The sequence below is a fragment of the Hyaena hyaena genome, unplaced genomic scaffold, assembly GCF_003009895.1.
Source record: "Hyaena hyaena isolate Hyena2069 unplaced genomic scaffold, ASM300989v1 scaffold_42, whole genome shotgun sequence".
In the NCBI taxonomy this organism is placed as follows: domain Eukaryota; kingdom Metazoa; phylum Chordata; class Mammalia; order Carnivora; family Hyaenidae; genus Hyaena; species Hyaena hyaena.
Genome location: NW_024080674.1, coordinates 3,521,785 through 3,539,841, shown reverse-complemented (window position 1 = coordinate 3,539,841; position 18,057 = coordinate 3,521,785). Strand labels below are relative to the sequence as shown.

The window sequence follows — 18,057 nt, the reverse complement described above, 5'->3', positions numbered from 1 at the left end:
TCAATGCAGGAATCTGAGGAGGGACACACGCTGCGGGGCCAGGGCTCCCGTAAGCCCCGGGCACCATGTGAGGACACCCTTCGCCCGTGTAGCTTGTTCTCCACATGCCTCTCTTACCCTAGGCCTGGCGCCGCTCCGGGGCGCCCGCCTGTAACTTAGGGTTCAAAGAGAAAAGCCATGAGACAGATGGGCAAGGTAGGGCCGGGGGTGTGGTCTCTGACGTCAGGCGGTGGGCACTGGGGAGCCCGTGAAGGTTTATGAGCAAGAAGGGAGATGACTAGAATGTGCTCCGGGAGGGCAGGGGAGAGGTCGGGCCAGCTCAGGGGCGGGGCAGGCCTTGCTACGGGGCCAGGCTGGGGGCGCAGAGGCTGGACAGGAACCGAGAGGGACTGTCTTGTTGGAGGCGGTAGTGGGTTAGGAGTTTGGTAGTGGGTTAGATAGTGGGTTAGGTAGTGGGTAGTGGAGGCGGTAGTGGGTTAGGAGTTTGGTAGTGGGTTCGATAGTGGGTTAGGTAGTGGGTAGTGGAGGTGAGTAGTGGGTTAGGAGTTTGGTTCTGGAATCAGATGGTCCGAGTTGAAATCCTGGCTCCTGCCTACACTAGTTATTACCCTGGGCAAGCGAATTAATGTCTCTCTCAGTCACAGTCTTCATCTGTACAATGGACATCGCAGCAAGGCCTGCCTACCTCCCAGGATGTGGTGGAGAGTCAGTGATGCCATCTATGTGAACAGTGCCTGGTATATGGTGAGTGCTCAGAACGCTGCAGCAGTGAGGACAGTGGTAGATGCCGAGGGACTCTAGGGTCACCAGTGCCCACGGAGTTAAGCAAGCACTGGACCCCTACCGATGGTATTCCTTGGGGGATCTTTTAAATAAACCTCCCCAAACCAAGGCCACACCCCATTCCAGTTAAATCACAATCTCTGGGGTGGAGGCTGGGCATCAGTATTTTCTGGAAGCTTCCCAGCAGTTTCTAATGTGTAGCCAAGCTTGGGAACCATTGCTAATCTAGAACCTTGTATGCCGGAGGCCTGGGCTGGACCTGACCTTGAAAAGACACAGACACACAACCATTTTGTAGCTGGAGGTGAAGCCAGATGGGGGTGGGGGGTGGAAGGGCGGATGGCCTTGGGGCCCAGCTAGGGACTACGATTAGGGCTCCGGAGGTCCTTGCCAGCTTGGCAGCCACTGGCGCCCCCTCCCCCCAGGCTGGGATAGAGCCCGCTGCCCGCCCCCGCAGAGGGCTCCTGCGCTTGCGACCAGAGCGGCGGCTCCGAGCCCGGCTTGGGCGCCAGAGGGAGCTCGTGGGGACGCGCCACGGCTCCATCCCCGCAGCTGGTTCAAACTGGTTTGGGCAGGGTGCGGCCTTGGCGGGCTGCGTGCCAGGCCTCAGGCTTGCTGCCTGCCCCAGGGTCTCCCCAAGAGCTAGGGACCGGGGACAGGGCGCTGGCGCAGCCGGGCGCCACTGCGAGGCTAGGAGATTTTTACACATTCATCCCCTTTGTTGCAAACCATTGATTTGGCCTCCCTTGGGGGTCCCCGGGGAAATGCCCGCAGCAAGAGGGAGCCCTCAAATAGGGGTCATTCTCGGACTTTGGCGAGCATCGGAGCCCGCTGCAGGGCTGTTAAAATGCAGATGTTTCCTCCCCAAAGATTCTGATTCAGAAAGTTGGGGGAGGGCTCCGGGCATCTGTATTTTTAGCAAAATGTTTCTAAGGCATAACCACATTTAGGGGAGAAAAAAAGACTAAAAACAAAGTGACTGTTGGCCAGCCGGCCTAGGGTACGGATCGCTGAGCTTCTAGAGAAGAGCACAGATCCTTCCTGAGACACCCCGGCTCCCCGGAAAGGGGGACTGGACAAGCTGCACTTTTAGGTAATATCCCAGGCCTTTTTGTTGTTGCTGTTCGTTTTACTTTTAATGAGTCATTTTGGACATTGAATAGGTTTAACTGTTATAACAAACATCAGCAGAAGAAATAAAGCACCACAGATATCGGTGAAACCCTATTTATAACCCTCCTCGGTTCCCCCACCCCCCCTCGACCGCTTCCCTGAATGTGGCCCGCGGCTCCCATGTGCAGCTTTATACTCTTCCTCCATATGTCTGTATCCACACACAATATAGAGTGTGGTTTTGCATGTTTTTAAAACTTTATGGTAATGGCAGCGTGCCCTAAGCGTGCCTTCTGCAACTTGTCTTTTTCTTCTTTTCTCTCTCTTTTTTTTTTTTAAATTCTTCTTAGCATCATGTTTGGGAGTGTCATCCATCAGGGGGACGTTTGCTGTGCCCAGGTCTCTTGGACTAATCTGAAGCCAGTTCCAGGCTTTTCAGAGGCAGGGCCCGCAGCCAGCCTGCAGGGGTGAGGGTCCTGGTTCCTGGCTGTCTGTGTGATGAGCGGAAGGGCTCCGAGCATCAGGAACATCTGGACGGTAATGAGTGGCCAAGTTCAGGTTCTGTGGGCTCCTATCCAATCCTGTAACTAAGCACCTGTGGCCCGACCCTTTGCCAAGATTTTTCCAGAATGCGTCTCTGACCTGAAGGTCTGAATGTTTGGGCAGGGGTGTGGAGCACTGAACAGGGGGCAGGTGTGAGAGTGACGGATTACCCCAAAGACAGATCGAGGACGTGTTATGCCCCCTACCTGGGTGGTCAGAAAAACTATACATTTAGATTTAACGGGACTAAATCCCGTTAAGGGGGGGGGGGCGAGGGACATGGGATGTTGCGTATATTTATTTACCCCTAAGCCCAGCTTCATTTTGTTAAACGAATGTAACAATTTAAAAAAAGACGTCATAGGACAAATTAGAACTCTAGGCTTCCCCACACCTCTTCACCATTTTAAAGATTTTCCTCATTAGCATTGTTTTGGGGGGATGCACCCCGCCCTCTCCGCTCTCTAGAAGGTCTAAACAAGCCTCCCACGGGGGTGTGTATGGGGGGGGCGGTCAAACAGTGCGCTTGAGGATTCCCGGGGGAGTTTTTTCTACACGCTGCCCCAGCGAGGAAAAGGACAGCTACAACCCGCTTCTCTAATTTCCAGGTCTCTCCGCTCGGCTCAAACACGATGCTGGAACAGGACGACCCTGGGGGCGGGGACTTCGGTCTTTAAATGAAAGCACCCCGTTCTCTATCCTGGATGCCGGAGACACCCCGGGAGCTTTAAACCCTCCTGAGGCCCAAGCCCCACCCCCAGGGATTCCGGCCGAATCCGCCGGGGTGAGGCCTGGCTTCCGGGCCTTCGAAAGCTCCCCGGGGCCTTCTCCAGGGCTGTGGGGGCTGGGATGCGCGGCGCCGCCCGGATTCCGCCGAAAACGCGTCTCAAACCCGGCTGTCCGTAGGACTCCCGAGGCGAACTTCCAAAAGCGCTGGTGCCCAGGTCCCCGCCTCGGGGACTGTGCGCTGGGCTGGACTTCGGAAGCTTGAGGAGTCCCAGGTGATGACAACATGCAAGCGAGTTTGAAAATCTCTGCTTTCCCAGGTGCTGCGAGGGCCGGGCGCAGTGAGCGCCGCGCGCCACTGGGTGGCGCTGCCCACTCGGCCCGGCGTTCGGGGAGGCGCGGGCCGCGGCCGGGTGCGCACCTGCCCCGCCTCCTCCAGGCGGGCCGCGGGGCATGCAGCGGGGCGGGGGCGGGGCTCCGAGGCCGGGACCCGGCCAGCGGCTCCCGGGCAGCCACCGCCAGCTGGACCCCGCCGCGCTCCTGATGCTGCTCCTGGACGCCGACCGGCCGGAGCCCGTGCGCAGCGGGGCGCGCGAGCTCGCGCTCTTCCTGACCCCCGAGCCCGCGGCCGAGGTAGGGAACGGGGGATGGAGGTGGGGGAGAGGGGTCTCGGGTGGCGGTGGGCGGGGGGGGAGGTGTCTACGCCCTCGCGCCCCGGAGGCAGAAGAGGGTGGGTGCGGCCTCCGGCGCGCGGGGACCCGAATCCGAACCTTCGGCGTCCCCGCAGCGTCCTCGAGCGCCGGACGCGAGGGCCCCCTCCTTTGCGGAGAGAGGACTGCCCAGAGATGCGCGGCATGTTGCGCCTCTCCCCGCTTCGGCCGCAAGACCCCCGGGGGCCCAGAGTCTTCTCGCATCCGGAGCCCCCCCCCCCCCCGCCGGCATCGGCCGGGCTCTGGGGAGGCCGCCCCCCGCCCGGGTCCGGCGCCCCGCCGCTGCGCGCAGCCGGTGCCGGTGGCCGGGAGGAGGCGGGCAGGCTGCGCCTGTGCGGGGAAGTACCAGGCCTCCTCGGTCCTGCCGTTGCTAAGAGGGAAAATACCTCGTCTCTATCTGTACTTTCTATTTTAAAAGCACAGAATAAAAAGTGGATCTGAAACTAGGCCCTTCATCTTCCAACTGAAGCCAGTCTGTTAACAGCGCCGTGGAAGTTATTTACCCAAGTCGCCGGGAGTTATTTAAGGGTTGAATTCAACTCCTTCTCTTTTTAAAGCTCAGAAGCAGGACAGAAATACATCAGGTAAAGGGTGAGCACTGTCTTCCTTCTCTCTGCTGCCCCAGCTCCGGGTGCCCGAGACGATCCTCACTAGCAGCGCCTTGCGCATCATGCCACACACTCAGAAAGCGCGTTGACCAGTGCGGGTAGGCATCTAGGTCCCTAATAGCATGTAGCCGTTCTCATCAAACGCTACTTGATATAGCAATGCCGTTGTGGCTTTTTTTTTTTCTTCACTCAAAATAACATAGATAAACGGGGAGTGACTGCTAATGATAAGGTGCGGGGCTTTTTAGGGTGATGAAAACGTTCTGGAATTAGTGGTGATGGTCGCACAACTTTGTGAATAGACTGAGAACCACAGAGCTGTACGCTGTTAGACGGTGGGTTTTATGGTATGTGAATTACATCTCAAGTTTACAAAATCCCATGGACATATTTTCGTGTCAGAATGTATCCCTAAGAGTTGTCCAGTAGAAATATAATCTGAGCCACAAATGAGCCACTCCTGTAATTTTAAATATTCTGGGAGCTGGGGCGCCTAGGTGGCTTAGTCGGTTAAGCGTCCGACTTTCGCTTAGGTCATGATCTCGCTGTTCGTGGGTTCGTGCCCCGCGTCGGGCTCTGTGCTGACTGCCAGCTCAGAGCCTGGGGCCTGTTTCAGTCTGTGACTCCCTCTCTCTCTGACCCTCCCCTGCTCACGCTGTCTCTCTCTCTCTCCTAGAAATAAATAAAGCATTAAAAAATAAATAAATAAATATTCTGGGAGCTGTGAAAAAAAAAGAAACAGGTGACATTAGTCTCCATATATTTAAAGACACAGTTCCTCTAAAATATCAGTCATTTTCAACGTGTGATCAATGTAAAAAGTGAGGTTTTTATTTGTGGTTTTGTGTGTGTGTGTGTGTGTTTGTTGTTGTTTGTGGTCCTAGGTTTTCAAAATCAGGCTTTTATTTATTTATTTAATTTATTTATTTTTTATTTCTAGGAGAGAGAGAGAGACAGCGTGAGCAGGGGAGGGTCAGAGAGAGAGGGAGTCACAGACTGAAACACGCTCCAGGCTCTGAGCTGGCAGTCAGCACAGAGCCCGACGCGGGGCTCGAACCCACGAACCGCGAGATCATGACTTCAGTGAAAGTCGGACGCTCAACCGACTAAGCCACCCAGGCGCCCCCAAAATCAGGCTTTTAGCTTCAACTGCCAGCATACCTCAGTTGGGACCGGCCACACTGTAAGTGTTCAGTGACCATATGAGGCCGGTGGCTTCCGTGTTGGAGAGCAGAGTCTCCATCATTCTCTGGCTCCCTAGTACCCCACAGCTAAGAAGTAACCACTCCCGTCTCCTGGGCACACGCTGTGTGCTAGCGGCGCGCCTAACCCTGTGCGCAGACTGTCGTTGCTCCTGGCAGTGACCCAGCGGCGAGGCGGCTTTTAGGCCAATTTTACAGCTGAGAAAACTGAGGCCCTCATGGAGCAAGGGACACCCTACGGAGGTGCTGGCACTTGCGAGCCGAGCCGCCAGGAATTGCGTTTGGGTTGTCTACACGTTTTCCCTGGTTTAAGTAACGAGTGCGTCTTCCTCGTTTCTTCCTTCCCTCCTTCCCTCCCTCTCTCTCAGCAGAGAGATGTCGCCGTGCCCGCGGCTAAACCTCAGCTTCATTCTGTCTCTATTAAGGACAGCCTTGCAGGGAAACCGCGCGCATTAACTTCATTTTCTCACTCCGGGCCGCCTTGAACTCTGGCTCGGGCTGCCTCGCGCTCGTTTGTGAGGATGTAATGAGCAGCCCAACTCCCTGCAGCTCGGCGCGGCAATCAACGCCCTTGCAGTGCTTGCTGAACTTTATTTACTGGGAGCGGCAGAAACTGGCGGCCCACAGTCGCTCGCCACCTCTGCCTAAGGCTTAATTCATTAGCAGGTCGGCGCCGAAGCCGCTTGCAGACGGGCCGGTGAGCACAGGACCGGACAGCAGGCCCCTTCTCCCGGGGCCACTTTTGGCTTCTGTTATTATTACTTTTTTTAATGTTTATTTTTGAGAGAGAAACAGAGCACGAGTAGGGGAGGGGCAGAGAGAGGGAGAGAGGGAGACACAGGATCTGAAGCAGGCTCTGCGCTCTGAGCCATCAGCACAGAGCCCGACGCGGGGCTTGAGCCCACAGACTGTGAGATCATGACCTGAGCTGAAGTCGGAGGCGTAACCGACTGGGCCACCCAGGCGTCCCCACTGTTGGCTTTTAAATGGAATGGGAGGGGCCTGAGACCAGCGGGCTCCAGTCTGAGGGATGTGCTGGGCTCCTAATGAAGGGGGCCTGCTTCATTCGACACCTTGAATCTCCACTACGTGGAGGGAGCTGGGGACAGCACTGAAGCACGCAGGGGCCCGGCCTCCAGGACGCTAAGACAGCAGACACGCAACACACAAAACCCCTAGATGAGGCGGTGTGGGTGAGGGTGTCTGTGTGAGTCGGGGAGACAAGGGGTGGGGAAGGTCTCTGAGGAAGCTGGGACCTGAGTGGTACCCACTGAGGAGTGTGCAGGGAACAGGAAGCACGGAACTGACTTTGTTGGGGTTGCAGTCATGGAGGGCTTCCTTGAGGCAGCAACACTCTAGGCTGAGCCCTGAAGTGTGACTAGGAGTTGACCAGGCAAAGAGGAGAAAACTATTCCAGGCAGAGGAAACAAAACTTGCAAAGGCCCTGGGGTGGAAAGAAGCAGGGGTGCCCTGAGGGATAGAAGAGCAGCTGGTGGAGGGGTTGCAGAGGGAGGCGTAGCTGGTGAGGAGGGCGGAAGCTGAGCCCCACGCTGCTCTGTCTCCCAGGATGGCTGCAGGGCGGCGGCTCGTTGAGGTCGATTGGCAGGTGAGTGTTTTACTGTTTCCGGTGCCTTTGGGGTATTTGTTCAATCAGGGTTTTGTGTCTCACTTTCTCTCTTTTTTGGGTTTGAACTTCCTCTTTTGAGGGAGGTTTCAGGGCCGCCTCCGAAGCTGCTCTGAGATGGCAGGGAGAGAGATCACTGCCTCTTGGGTGCCCCTCTGATTTACAAGGGAAGCGAGCCCTTGGCACCCCCCTCCCTCCCCCCCCAGATGGCGGGGCGCAGAGAGCCACCCACGGGGACTTCCTGGCCAGGCTCTTTCAGAATCCTATTTGGTTCCTGTGCTGGGACACAGGTCAGGCTTGGCCCACCGATGAGGTTCATGGCTGAGGTGGAAGTCAGCCGGCACATTCTCATGCCCAGGGGCTTTGCTTGAGTGAGCAGAGGGTGAGAGCAACAGAGCATTCGGGTCTTTTAACCACAGGTGGGTTAGATCAGAGTTTGCAAACTTGAGGCCCAGGGGCCGAATCCAACACTCTGATGTGATTGGATTGGTCCACATGGGTTGTGTAAATGGAGAATTTTCATGAACAATTCTGAGTTTGTGATTTATTTAAAACGTTAGGCAATCTGTTGTTGTTATTTTTAAAGTAAGCTCTATGCCCAGTGTGGGGCTTGAACTCATGACCCTGAGATCAAGAGTCACATGCTCCATCCACTAAGGGGTGCCTGGGTGGCGCAGTCGGTAGAGCATGTAACTGTTGATCTCGGGGTCATGAGTTCAAGCCCCATGTTGGGTGCAGAGCCTACTTAAAAATAATAAGGGGAACCTGGGTGGCCCAGTCTGGTTAAGCCTCTGACTTCTGCTCAGGTCATGATCTCACAGTCTGATCTCAGGTCATGAGTTCGAGCCCCGCGTCGGGCTCTGTGCTGACAGCTCAAACCCTGGAGCCTGCTTCTGATTCTGTGTCTCCCTCTCTCTGCCCTTCCCCTGCGCTCACTTTCTCTTTGTTTCTGAAAAATCAACATTAAAAAAATTAGGAATAAATAAAATATTAGCTGGTCTGGTAACTCTAGGTCCATGTTTCCTAGTTGTGGCCCGATTTGCCATAGTCCCCACTCCTCCCCGTTTAAAATAAAATTTCTTTTAATGTTTATTTGAGAGAGAAGGGAGAAGACCAAGCGGGCTCTGCACTGTTAGCACAGAGCCCGATGCGGGGCTCGATCCCACGACCTCGGGCTCGATCCCACAATCTTGGGATCGTGATCTGAGCTGAAATCAGGAGTCGGATATTCAGCTGACTGCGCGCCAGGCGCCCCCACCCTCCCCATTGTGTCCCCTGTACTGAAGGCAGCATCCGCTTCTGTTTACCCTGACGCTTGAACTTTGGTTTTTCCGTCGTCGTGTAGGGAGGAAACAGAATGACTGCTCCAAACCATGTGTTTGGACTGAAGAGAAGCATAAACTGGCCAAAGATGCCCCTGAGTTTCTTGAAAACCGTAGAAGAGGCTGCTTCTTTGTGAAAAGGGCTGCTCTGTTGCGTCCTGTCCGCGTGTCCCGTCCTGCGAGCTGCTGGCTCGTCTTCGGCTTTCATGTTCGGGATGTTCCGATGCCCTGTCTCCAGATGTAGTTCTGGATTCATTTAGTCCTCAGGCCCTGCTGGCGAAGCTGCTGTGTGCCATGCTCTGTGCTGGGCACCGGCCAGAGGCCTGCGGGGCAGAGGGGGTGCCTGCCCTCAGGGGCGGGGCTGTGGTCAGGGGGGCGGGGCTGCGGCGGGGGCGACGGGCAGACTAGTAACCACCAAGCCAAGTGACTACCTGGTGATGAGGGGTGTGAAGGGGACCGCGGGGGAGTGCGGGGACCGTGACAGAGGCACACGCTGCCAGCCCAGTTCCAGCAGCACGTGCATGGCCCGAGGGGGGACCATGGGAAACAGAGAGGTGCCCACGCGGGGGGACCTCAGCGGCCAAGGGCAGGAGTGGGCAGGGCTAGACCGGGGCCCGGGGCCACAGGGAGGACCCTGGATTTGATTCTAGGCTCCGGGCCACCAGCGCGGGTGAGCTGGCCGTGAGCAGGCGAAAGACATGTTCAGATCTGCGGACTCATGGCTGCAGGGCTGGAATGTGCTGGAGGGGCCGCAGGGGGCCCGCAAGTGCGGCGTTCAAGTGGACGTGGACTGAGCCGGCCATTTCCCTGAATCAGAACCTGTGGGGGTGCGGGGGGCCAAGGCCACGGCCGGAGCTGGAGGCCAGCAGTGTTTCTGGAAGGAAGTGCCTGCCTGTCCCCGCAGAGCCGCCCAGCAGTGGGGGCCGCCGTCCCAGAGCCTTGGCTAAAGGTTCCCAGTCTCGCCGGCCTTCCTCACCAACCGAGAAGCTTTCAGACAGAGAGGTTCCCGGAGATGGGGGGCTGATCGCAGGGCCTCAGTGCCATCAGCACGGGCGGGTGGACAGGGGAGGCTCACGGCCGCTCAGCGAGGCAGCTCTGTGTGGGGGACCCGCCGCCGGGGTACGGCCAGGCGCACGGAGGCGTGCGTGGTGTGTATAACAACTTAAAAGGCAAAGACACACGATTTCACGCATCTGTGAATAGGAGGTGAGGGTGGAGCAGTCTGCAGGGGTGGGGTGAGGCGGGGGAGGGGGAAGGTTGAGAGCACTGCTCTAGGGCGGGGTCCCCAAACTCCGCCGAAGGTTGGAGTCATCAGGGGACCTTCTGAAAAACTGCTGATGCCTGCCGCCTCCGCCACACTGCCCGCCCGGGCCTCCTAACATCTCTGGTGTGGTGTCACCAGGACCCTGGGACTCTGAAAGCTCTCGCGCAGGGCGCCGGGCCGGAGATCACCGTGGTTGCTGCCTGGGGGTCTGGCCTGGTCAACACTGGCCTGGTGATTCTGACGGCCAGCCTGGTAGGGGCCATGTGGCTCCCCTCTTTGGTGACCGCCCTGCGTCCGGCCGCGGCCCCATCAGGGACCCTGTCTGTCTTATCGGCTGTCTCGTCCATAGACACTGAGTGGCTTCACACGTATCCGTTACAGAAGCGTCCTTTACAGAGGTGTGGCCTCGCCCCGGCTTCCCATTCCTGCTCAGGCTGGGTGTCGGGGGGCCGTGGCCTGGCCGGGGGTCGGGTCTCTGCCCTGTGCTCGGCGCCCCTCTCTGCCTCGTCTGCCCATCTGGCGGGGGTGGAGGCGGACGAGGTAAGCCGCGGGCACCGCCCGGCGCAGGGTCCGGCCCCTGGGCAGCAGGCTGGCACAGCAGCTACGATTGCTCGCTCGCTCCTTCCGCAGACGTTCGCGGAGCAGGTACTGGGTGCAGACGCCGTGCGCGGCGCCGGGAGGGAGAATGCGTGGGGGACACTTTGTCCGTGGGGACGGAGCAGCTGTGGAGCAGTGACGCACACTCACATCTCTAGTGTCCGCCACTGGGGACTTCAGCCTTTCGGCCTCCACTTGCGCCGAAGGTCACGAGTCCTTGCTCAGCAGCGCGGCCTCCTGGGGGCCTAGAAATCCGGGGTGAACTTCTTGACCCGCGTGCGTGAGGCCCGCTGTCGATTCTGGGTTTTGGTTTTTGCAAAATGCAGGTGCCAAGCGCAGGGTCCATCGGCGCCCCTGGCGCTGTGTCGCGCTCTGAATTTAGTCCTTGGTGCGGGTGTGATGGAAATTGGGCCTGTGGGTTCTTGTAAAATAAATTTGAGTTGGTTTTTCTTTTCTTTCTTTTTTTTTAGATTTATTTATTCGTTTTGAGAGAGAGAGTGTGTGTGAGTGGGGAAGGGGCAGGGAGAGAGAGTCCCAAGCAGGCTCTGCACTGCTAACATGGTGCGCCCAGGTTTGCTTTTAAAATAAGTTTTGTGGGGCACATGGGTGGCACAGTTAAGCATCCAACTCTTGGTCTCGGCTTAGGTCATGATCTCATGGTTTGTGGGTTCGAGCCCCACATCAGGCTCTGCATTAATGGTGATGGCGCGGAGCCTGCTTGGGATTCGAGACTTCCCTCTTCCTTCCCCTGCTTGTGTGTGCACGGTCTCTCTCTCTCTCTCTCTCTGTCTCTCTCTCTGTCTCTCAAAATAAACAAATTTTTAAAAAATAAAAGAAATAAGTTTTATTTTAAAAGTAAAAAGCGTTGGGGCGCCTGGGTGGTTCAGTCAGTTGAGCATCCGACTTCAGCTCAGGTCATGATCTCACGACTCGTGGGTTCGAGCCCCACGTCAGGCTCTGTGCTGACAGCTCAGAGCCTGGAGCTGCTTCAGATTCTGTCTGTCTGTCTTTCTCCCTCTCTCTCTCTCTCTCCCTCTCCCCACCCTCCATCCCTTGCTCATATTCTGTCTCTCTCAGAAATAAACATTTTTAAAAAGTAAAAATAAAGAGTGTATGAACATGTCACAACACCCCGGGTCCCAGTGCCCATGGAGAGGTATAGGACCCCCCCCACCCCGCAGCTCCCCAGCCCCTCGCTGCTGCCTGTGGAGGCCACCAATGCCTCTGTCTTTGTCCCCTTCCAGCGGGCACGAAGGGTCCTTTCCCGTCCCCACCTCTTCCCTCCCATTTGTGCACCCTGCTGTTTTCACTCAATATATCTTGGAGACCTTTCTGTCTGAGTACGTAGAGAGCTGCCCGATTATTTTTAGCTGCTAAACAGAATTGCATTGTCTGGATTACAATCCGGGCAGCCATTCCTCTATAGACGGATATTTGGGTTACACGGATTCTTTTATTCTCACAAAGTCTGTTGCAGGAGAATCTCTGTACTCATTTTGCATTTGTGCAAGTATGTCTAGGATAAATACCTCGTGGGGGACTTCCTAGGCCCAAGGTACCTGCGGGGTTTTTTTGTTTTTTGTTTTTTTTTTAATTTCTGAGAGAGAGAGAGAGAGAGACAGTGTAAGCAGGGGAGGGTCAGAGACAGAGGGAGACACAGACTCTGAAACAGTCTCCAGGCTCTGAGCTGTCAGCACAGAGCCCGATGCGGGGCTCGAACTCACGAACCTCGAGATCATGACCTAAGCTGAAGTTGGACGCTTAGCCGGCCGAGCCAGCCAGGCGCCCCCAATTCAATGATGTTTTGTTTATTCACAGAGTTGTGCAACCATTAACCCAATCAATTTTCTTTTTTTAAGTTTATTTTTTGGGAGAGAGAGAGAGAGGGAGAGAACAAGTGGAGGAGGGCCAGAGGGAGAGGCTGGGAGAGAGTCCCAGGCAGGCTCCGTACTGTCAGCACAGAGCCCAGGGTGGGGCTTGAACTCACACCGTGAGATCATGACCCAAGCCAAAGGGAGACGCTTAACCAGCTGAGCCACCCAGTGGCCCTGGGCCAAGTCACTTTTAGAATGTTTTCGTTACCCCCAGAAGAAGCTCTATGCCCTTATCTTCTGTTCCCCGATGACCCTCCCTGGTCTAGTCTCTGTTTCTATATATATATATATATATGCCTCATCTGGACGATTCCCATATGCTTGTGTTTTTGTTTTGTTTTGTTTTGTTTTTCTGAGAGAGAGAACGTGAGTAGAGGAGGGTCAGAGAGAGAGGGAGGCACAGAATCTGAAACAGGTTCCAGGCTCTGAGCCGTCAGCACAGAGCCCTACGCGGGGCTCGAACCCATGAACCGCGAGGTCATGACCTGAGCCGAAGTCAGACGCTTAACTGCCTGAGCCACCCAGGCGCCCCTATGCTTGTGTTTTAAAGATACAAAGAGGCCGGAGGTGTGAAGGCCACAGTGAGCCTGTAGACGGGGTTGTTTGGGTAACCTCGTGTGCTTTAATTTGGGGGGTTACTTCTGAGTTTTCACACTGGTTTGCATACACGCCCGGATCACTGTGTGTCTTGAACACATTAGGGTCGGCACATTTCCACCCGACTCACCACCGGCTCAAGTTAGCAGCCGCTGTGTTTCGATGGGAGAAGGGGCCTCCTCCTGACCGCAGTCCCCGCCTCTCCCTCTTGTCTGTCTGGCCGGAAGCTGAGTGTTGACTTCCGTTCATGATCCTGCTTATTCTGCTGTGGTTTTAGAGAAGAGTGCAAGGTCTCTTTCGAAGGTGAGAAAGAGAAAGTCCGCAGTGTGCAGAAAACACAGCCCCTCGGGTTCATCTCCTCCCCGGCAGGTGTGCGTCCCATCTGAGTGCGGAGACCCCGGTCAGGCCCCAGCTACACCCATCTTTTGTGCGGTGTGGCCTCTCGCCGAGAGGAACCCAGGGGGCTTACTTAGCTGACCCTCCTCAGCTTCCATCTCGAGACCGGTCTCGGGACCGTTTTCTCCCGATTTTCAATTGGGAACCAAGGCACAGAGACAGTCAGAGCGTAGGTAAGGCTGCACAGCACACCGCGCAGGGGTGGGGCCTCAGAGCCGTTCAGGCTGCTGTTCTTAGGCTGTAGCTCCTTTAGGAGAGTATGTTTCTTCCTCCTTCCCTTGCTCGTTTTTCTTTCCTCCCTCCCTCCCTCCTTCCTTCCTTCCTTCCTTTCCTGCAACAGATATGCCCCGGGCAGTGTATTGGTCACCAATAGCCAGGTAACAAGCTGCCCCGAATCTTAGTGGCAGAAAACAACTACCACATGACGGCGCCTGATGCGTGATTTTGTGGGTCCGCGGGGCTCATCCAAACGCCTGTGCTCCCGCGGCGCCTGCTGGGCTCGGTCACGGGCCTGCGCTCCACCGGAGGGTTCGCTGGGCTGCGACGTGGCCTCGCTCACGTCAGGCAGTTGGCGCTGGCTGGGGCGCCTCGGTTCTCCTCCGCGTGGCCCTTCTTGTCCTGCGGCCTCCCCAGCAGCGTTGCCTGGACTTCTCCCCACGGCCACTGCCTTCCAAGAGGGTGACGCACACGCTGCCGGGTCTCTTGAGGCAGGACCCGGGTGTCACAAAGAGCGGTTTACACCCGTTCTGTTGGCCACAGCAGGTCACAAGCCACGCCAGATTTGGGGGCGGGGGAGGGTGGCGGAGTCCGACTGCCCAGAGGTGTGCGGATGGGAGGGAATCGGAGGGATGTCGTCAGAAGCCTAAGCACCTACTATGTGCCGGGCATTCCCTGGGAGTGCAGCGGGGGGCGCTAAAGCCCCCGGAGCTTTCCTTCTGGTGCTGGAGGAGGACAGGGAACAGGTAAGATGGACGAGGCATTAGATGGTGATGGAGGTGAAGACAGAAAGAAGGTGGCGCAGGGCAGGGGACGGGGGCCTGCACGGCCAGGGAAGGCCTCGGGGGGTGGGGCAGAGGGGTAGACGCTTAAGCAAAGGCTGGAAGGAGGTGAGCAGTGAGCTTTCTCTGTAATGGCAACAGCAGGTAGGTGCAAAGGCCCTGGGGCGAGGACGTGGTTGGGGTGGCTGGTGGGGAGCGAGCTGCAGGTGGTGAGGTCGGAGAGCAGATGGAGGTTCCAGATGGCGTGGGGCTAACGAGGCCTCCATTAGGTGTTTGCTGAAGGAGGTGGAGAGCAGGAGAGGATTTTTTTTTTAAAATTAAGATGTAATTCATGTAATATAAAAAAATTGCCATTTTTAAGTGTACATTCAGTGGTTTTTAGTCCAGTCATCGTGGTGTGTGAACAGCACCATGACCTCATCCCAGAGCATTCCCACCCCCACCCCCCAGAAAGGAACCCCGTGACCGTTAGCACTTCTTCCCTCCGTCTTCCTCCCCTATCACCCCCAGCCAGTGATCTACTTTCGGCCTCTGTGGATTTGCCTCCTCCGAACATTCCCCATAGAAGGAATCATGTCGTGCCTGGCCTTTGCGTCTGGCTGCTCTTCCGCAGCCTAACGTTTTCTAGAACCGTCTATGTTGTAGCAGGTATCAGGCAGGCATCCCTTTTTACTACCGTGTAATACTCCGTAACGTGCGCGTGGCGCTTCTTGTGTCCATTCCTCACCTGACGGGCCCGGAGTCATTTCCACGTCGTGGCTGCCATGACTACCTCACCGGCTTTTGTAAGAACGTCACGTTTTCTGCCCCTTTGACTCTTCTTGCTGCGTCTCGGGGCAACTCTGCGTTCACTGTCTTAGAAGAGCGCCGGGCTGGCTTCCAGAGCAGTGCGCGGCGTCACATCTCACCGGTGGCGGGGGAGGGTCTGGTGGCTCCACATCCTCACTGACACTTGTCACCCCCCCATTTCTGTGGCCGTAGCCACCCTGGTGGCCGTGACGCAGGCCAGTGGAGGGTTTCCAGCTGAGGAGGGCGTCGGTTCTGACAGGGAACAGGCTGAAGTAGGAGGCGTAGACTGAAGGGGGACCAAGAAGGATGTAGGTCCGGTGGGAGAGGACAGTGCCCGCGCCAGGGGGGTGGACAGAAGCCTCCGGACTTGGGCTACGGTCCGAAGGCAGAGCAGAGGATCCGCATACCCGGTGGACGGGGCGGGCTCCGGAAGGACGACCTCAAGGACGCTCTCGGGTATTGGCCTTGAGCAGCTGGACAGCAGCGCCTCCGCCCCGTTGACTTGGAGAAGACCACGGCCGGGGGGGGGGGGGTGCGCCTGTCATTCAGGGGCGGGGGCCAGCCCTGGTTTGGTTTTGTGGCCTGGCCCAGCCGGGAAGCCTGGATTGGCATTTTGGGAGATTTATGTAAGGAGAACGTAGAGGCCATGATTCACGCCCACCTGCCGTCCCCACCGGCGGTGCCCTGAATGTCACTCTGAGCGAGCCATTTGCTGTCTTCCCCTGGGAGGGGACAGTTTATGCCCAGGGAGTTTGCACAGGATGACGGCGGCATTCGTTGTGCTGAGGGGCCGGTTAAAAAGGCGTGTGGGCTGCAGCCTACAGGACTCTCATTTCTGAGGCCACTTAGGGGATTATCGAGAGAAAATTGTCCCGCGAATGATTTGTGGGCACGGTGGCTTGGCTAATCCCGAGCTCCTTCCTGTTGGTTGGGAATGTCATGGGGCTCATTCCTCCTCTGCTGGCCAGCTAGCAGGTGCTTTCTGTACTCTCTCCTGCCTTGGGGTACTTATCCTAGGTACTAGGAGGGGGGAGAAGGGGTGGGGACCACAGCTGACAGACAGCCATAAAGGAGACACACTTCCCCGTCTCCAGAGAGCCTGTCGGCAGTTACAGACGTCAGCTCTGGACTCGGAGCACTCAGGGTCAAATCTGGCTTCGGTACATATGAGCTGTGTGACCTTGAACAAGTGGCTTAAGCTCTCTGGTCCTCTGTTTCTCAGTGCGTGAAAGAGGGGGAAATGACAGCCCCTCCTGTATCAAGTTCTCGTGAGGGTTGAATGAAATAATCCCTATATGGTGATTAACCACTCTTTATTATCTAGGGAGAGAGATACATAAAGCAACCACTTATTATGCACCTACTGTGTGTCAGCACTCGTAAATGATTGAACCACATTTGTCATGTGAGGTTAACCTCTTAACAGCCCTACCAAGTGGGTGTGGCTAACAGGCGAGCCAACTGAAATGCAGAGGGTAAGCCCTTGAATTAAGGTCACATGTTGGCAAAAGAGAAGGTGGCCCCTGAACACAGGGCTGCCTGACACCCCCTCCCCTGCCTTCTGAACCCCCTGTGACAGGTTGAGATGTGCTTGCTGTCTTCAGGCCCCTCGGGAGAAGGAGGCGCCCATCTGGCTGGGCCATGGGCTTTCATGTTCCTCTGCAGGTTTGATTTCCTAAGCGTGTGTGGCCTGGGGTCTGGGGTGTGGACGCCTGCGCTCTGGAGGGGCCAGCACCGCCCGTCGGTCTCCCGTCTCTTCCCTTCCTCTGCTGCAGAAGGGAAGCCACCGACCTTCCTCTCTCCCGTCTCCGCGGCCTCCTGGCTCCTTCTTCCCCTCTTAGTGCAGTAAGGGCGTTTTTGACCGTGATCTTCCTTTTGGGGGGTGGAGAGAACTTCCTGTGAGTCTCTTCGTCCTCGCTCTGCTGTGGTCCCCTTCCCTGTCAAGCCTCCCCCGTTCAGGCACAGAAATAGTCCCAGCTGTGAGATGAAGGTTCCAGAGTTTAAAATTGCAACTTGGTACTATTTTTACTCCAGCCGGAAAGATGTTTTTCTGCACAGTCGTTTATGCTGTGGTGGTGGCGACAGCTCTGGCACTGTCTAAACATCTCCAGGGACGAGTGGGGGGGGGGGGGGGGGGGGGGGGGGGGGGGGGGGGGGGGGGGGGGGGGGGGGGGGGGGGGGGGGGGGGCAGGTAGTAGGCCTGCCCGGAAATGTCTGGTGTCACTTTCCTGGCGCAGAATGATGTGGTCTGGGAAGTCAGACAAAGTGGTTCACGTTCCAGGAGAACTTTCTTCCTAGATACTGGGTCATTAAAACAAATAAAACAGGGGCGCCTCGGGGGCTTAGTTGGTTAAGTGTAGGACTTTGGCTCGGTCATGATCTCATGGTTCATGGGTTCGAGCCCCGTGTGGGGCTCTGTGCTCACAGCTCAGAGCCTGGAGCCTGCTTCAGATTCTGTCTCCCTCTCTCTCTGCCCCTCCCCTGCTCATGCTGTGTGTGTCGATCTCTCTCTGTCTCTCAAAAATGAGTAAACGTTAAAAAAATTAAAAAATAAAAACAAAACAAAACCCAGCTATAAGTCATGAATATAGTAAATACTTGAGAGAAGATAAGGGTTCAAACAAATTTTTACACAAAGGACTTAAGTGGGGTTGTAGGCTGGCAGACCCTTTGACGGTCATGTTTGGCTTGGCCCTGGAGTTAAAAAAAATTTTTGTTTTTAAATTTGTGCTACCCTTTGAAAATTGGCACATTTCCCATTAAATTAAAATTTCTGGCTTCTCTTGCAAGATGGAAGGTTCTGGCAGGGCCAAGCGTGTCTACTGATGGCTGCTGGCTGTTCTGGTTTTGGGCAGACGCTCCTCAGATCACCAGAGCCCCAGCGGCCCGCCTACGTCACCCATGAAGTTAC

General features: G+C 56.4%; 1 protein-coding gene across 2 annotated transcripts in view; it reads left to right on the top strand.

Moving 5' to 3' along the window:
* The first annotated feature begins 3,467 nt into the window (after positions 1-3,467).
* The window catches only part of BCAS4 (breast carcinoma amplified sequence 4), an 89,722-nt gene continuing 75,132 nt past the window's right edge, over positions 3,468-18,057 (top strand). For both annotated transcript variants that reach the window (XM_039230034.1, XM_039230033.1), the window contains exon 1: positions 3,468-3,798. In XM_039230034.1, coding sequence (XP_039085965.1) covers positions 3,619-3,798 — 180 coding nt within the window. In that variant the 5' untranslated portion in view covers positions 3,468-3,618. The remainder of the gene's footprint in view (positions 3,799-18,057) is intronic.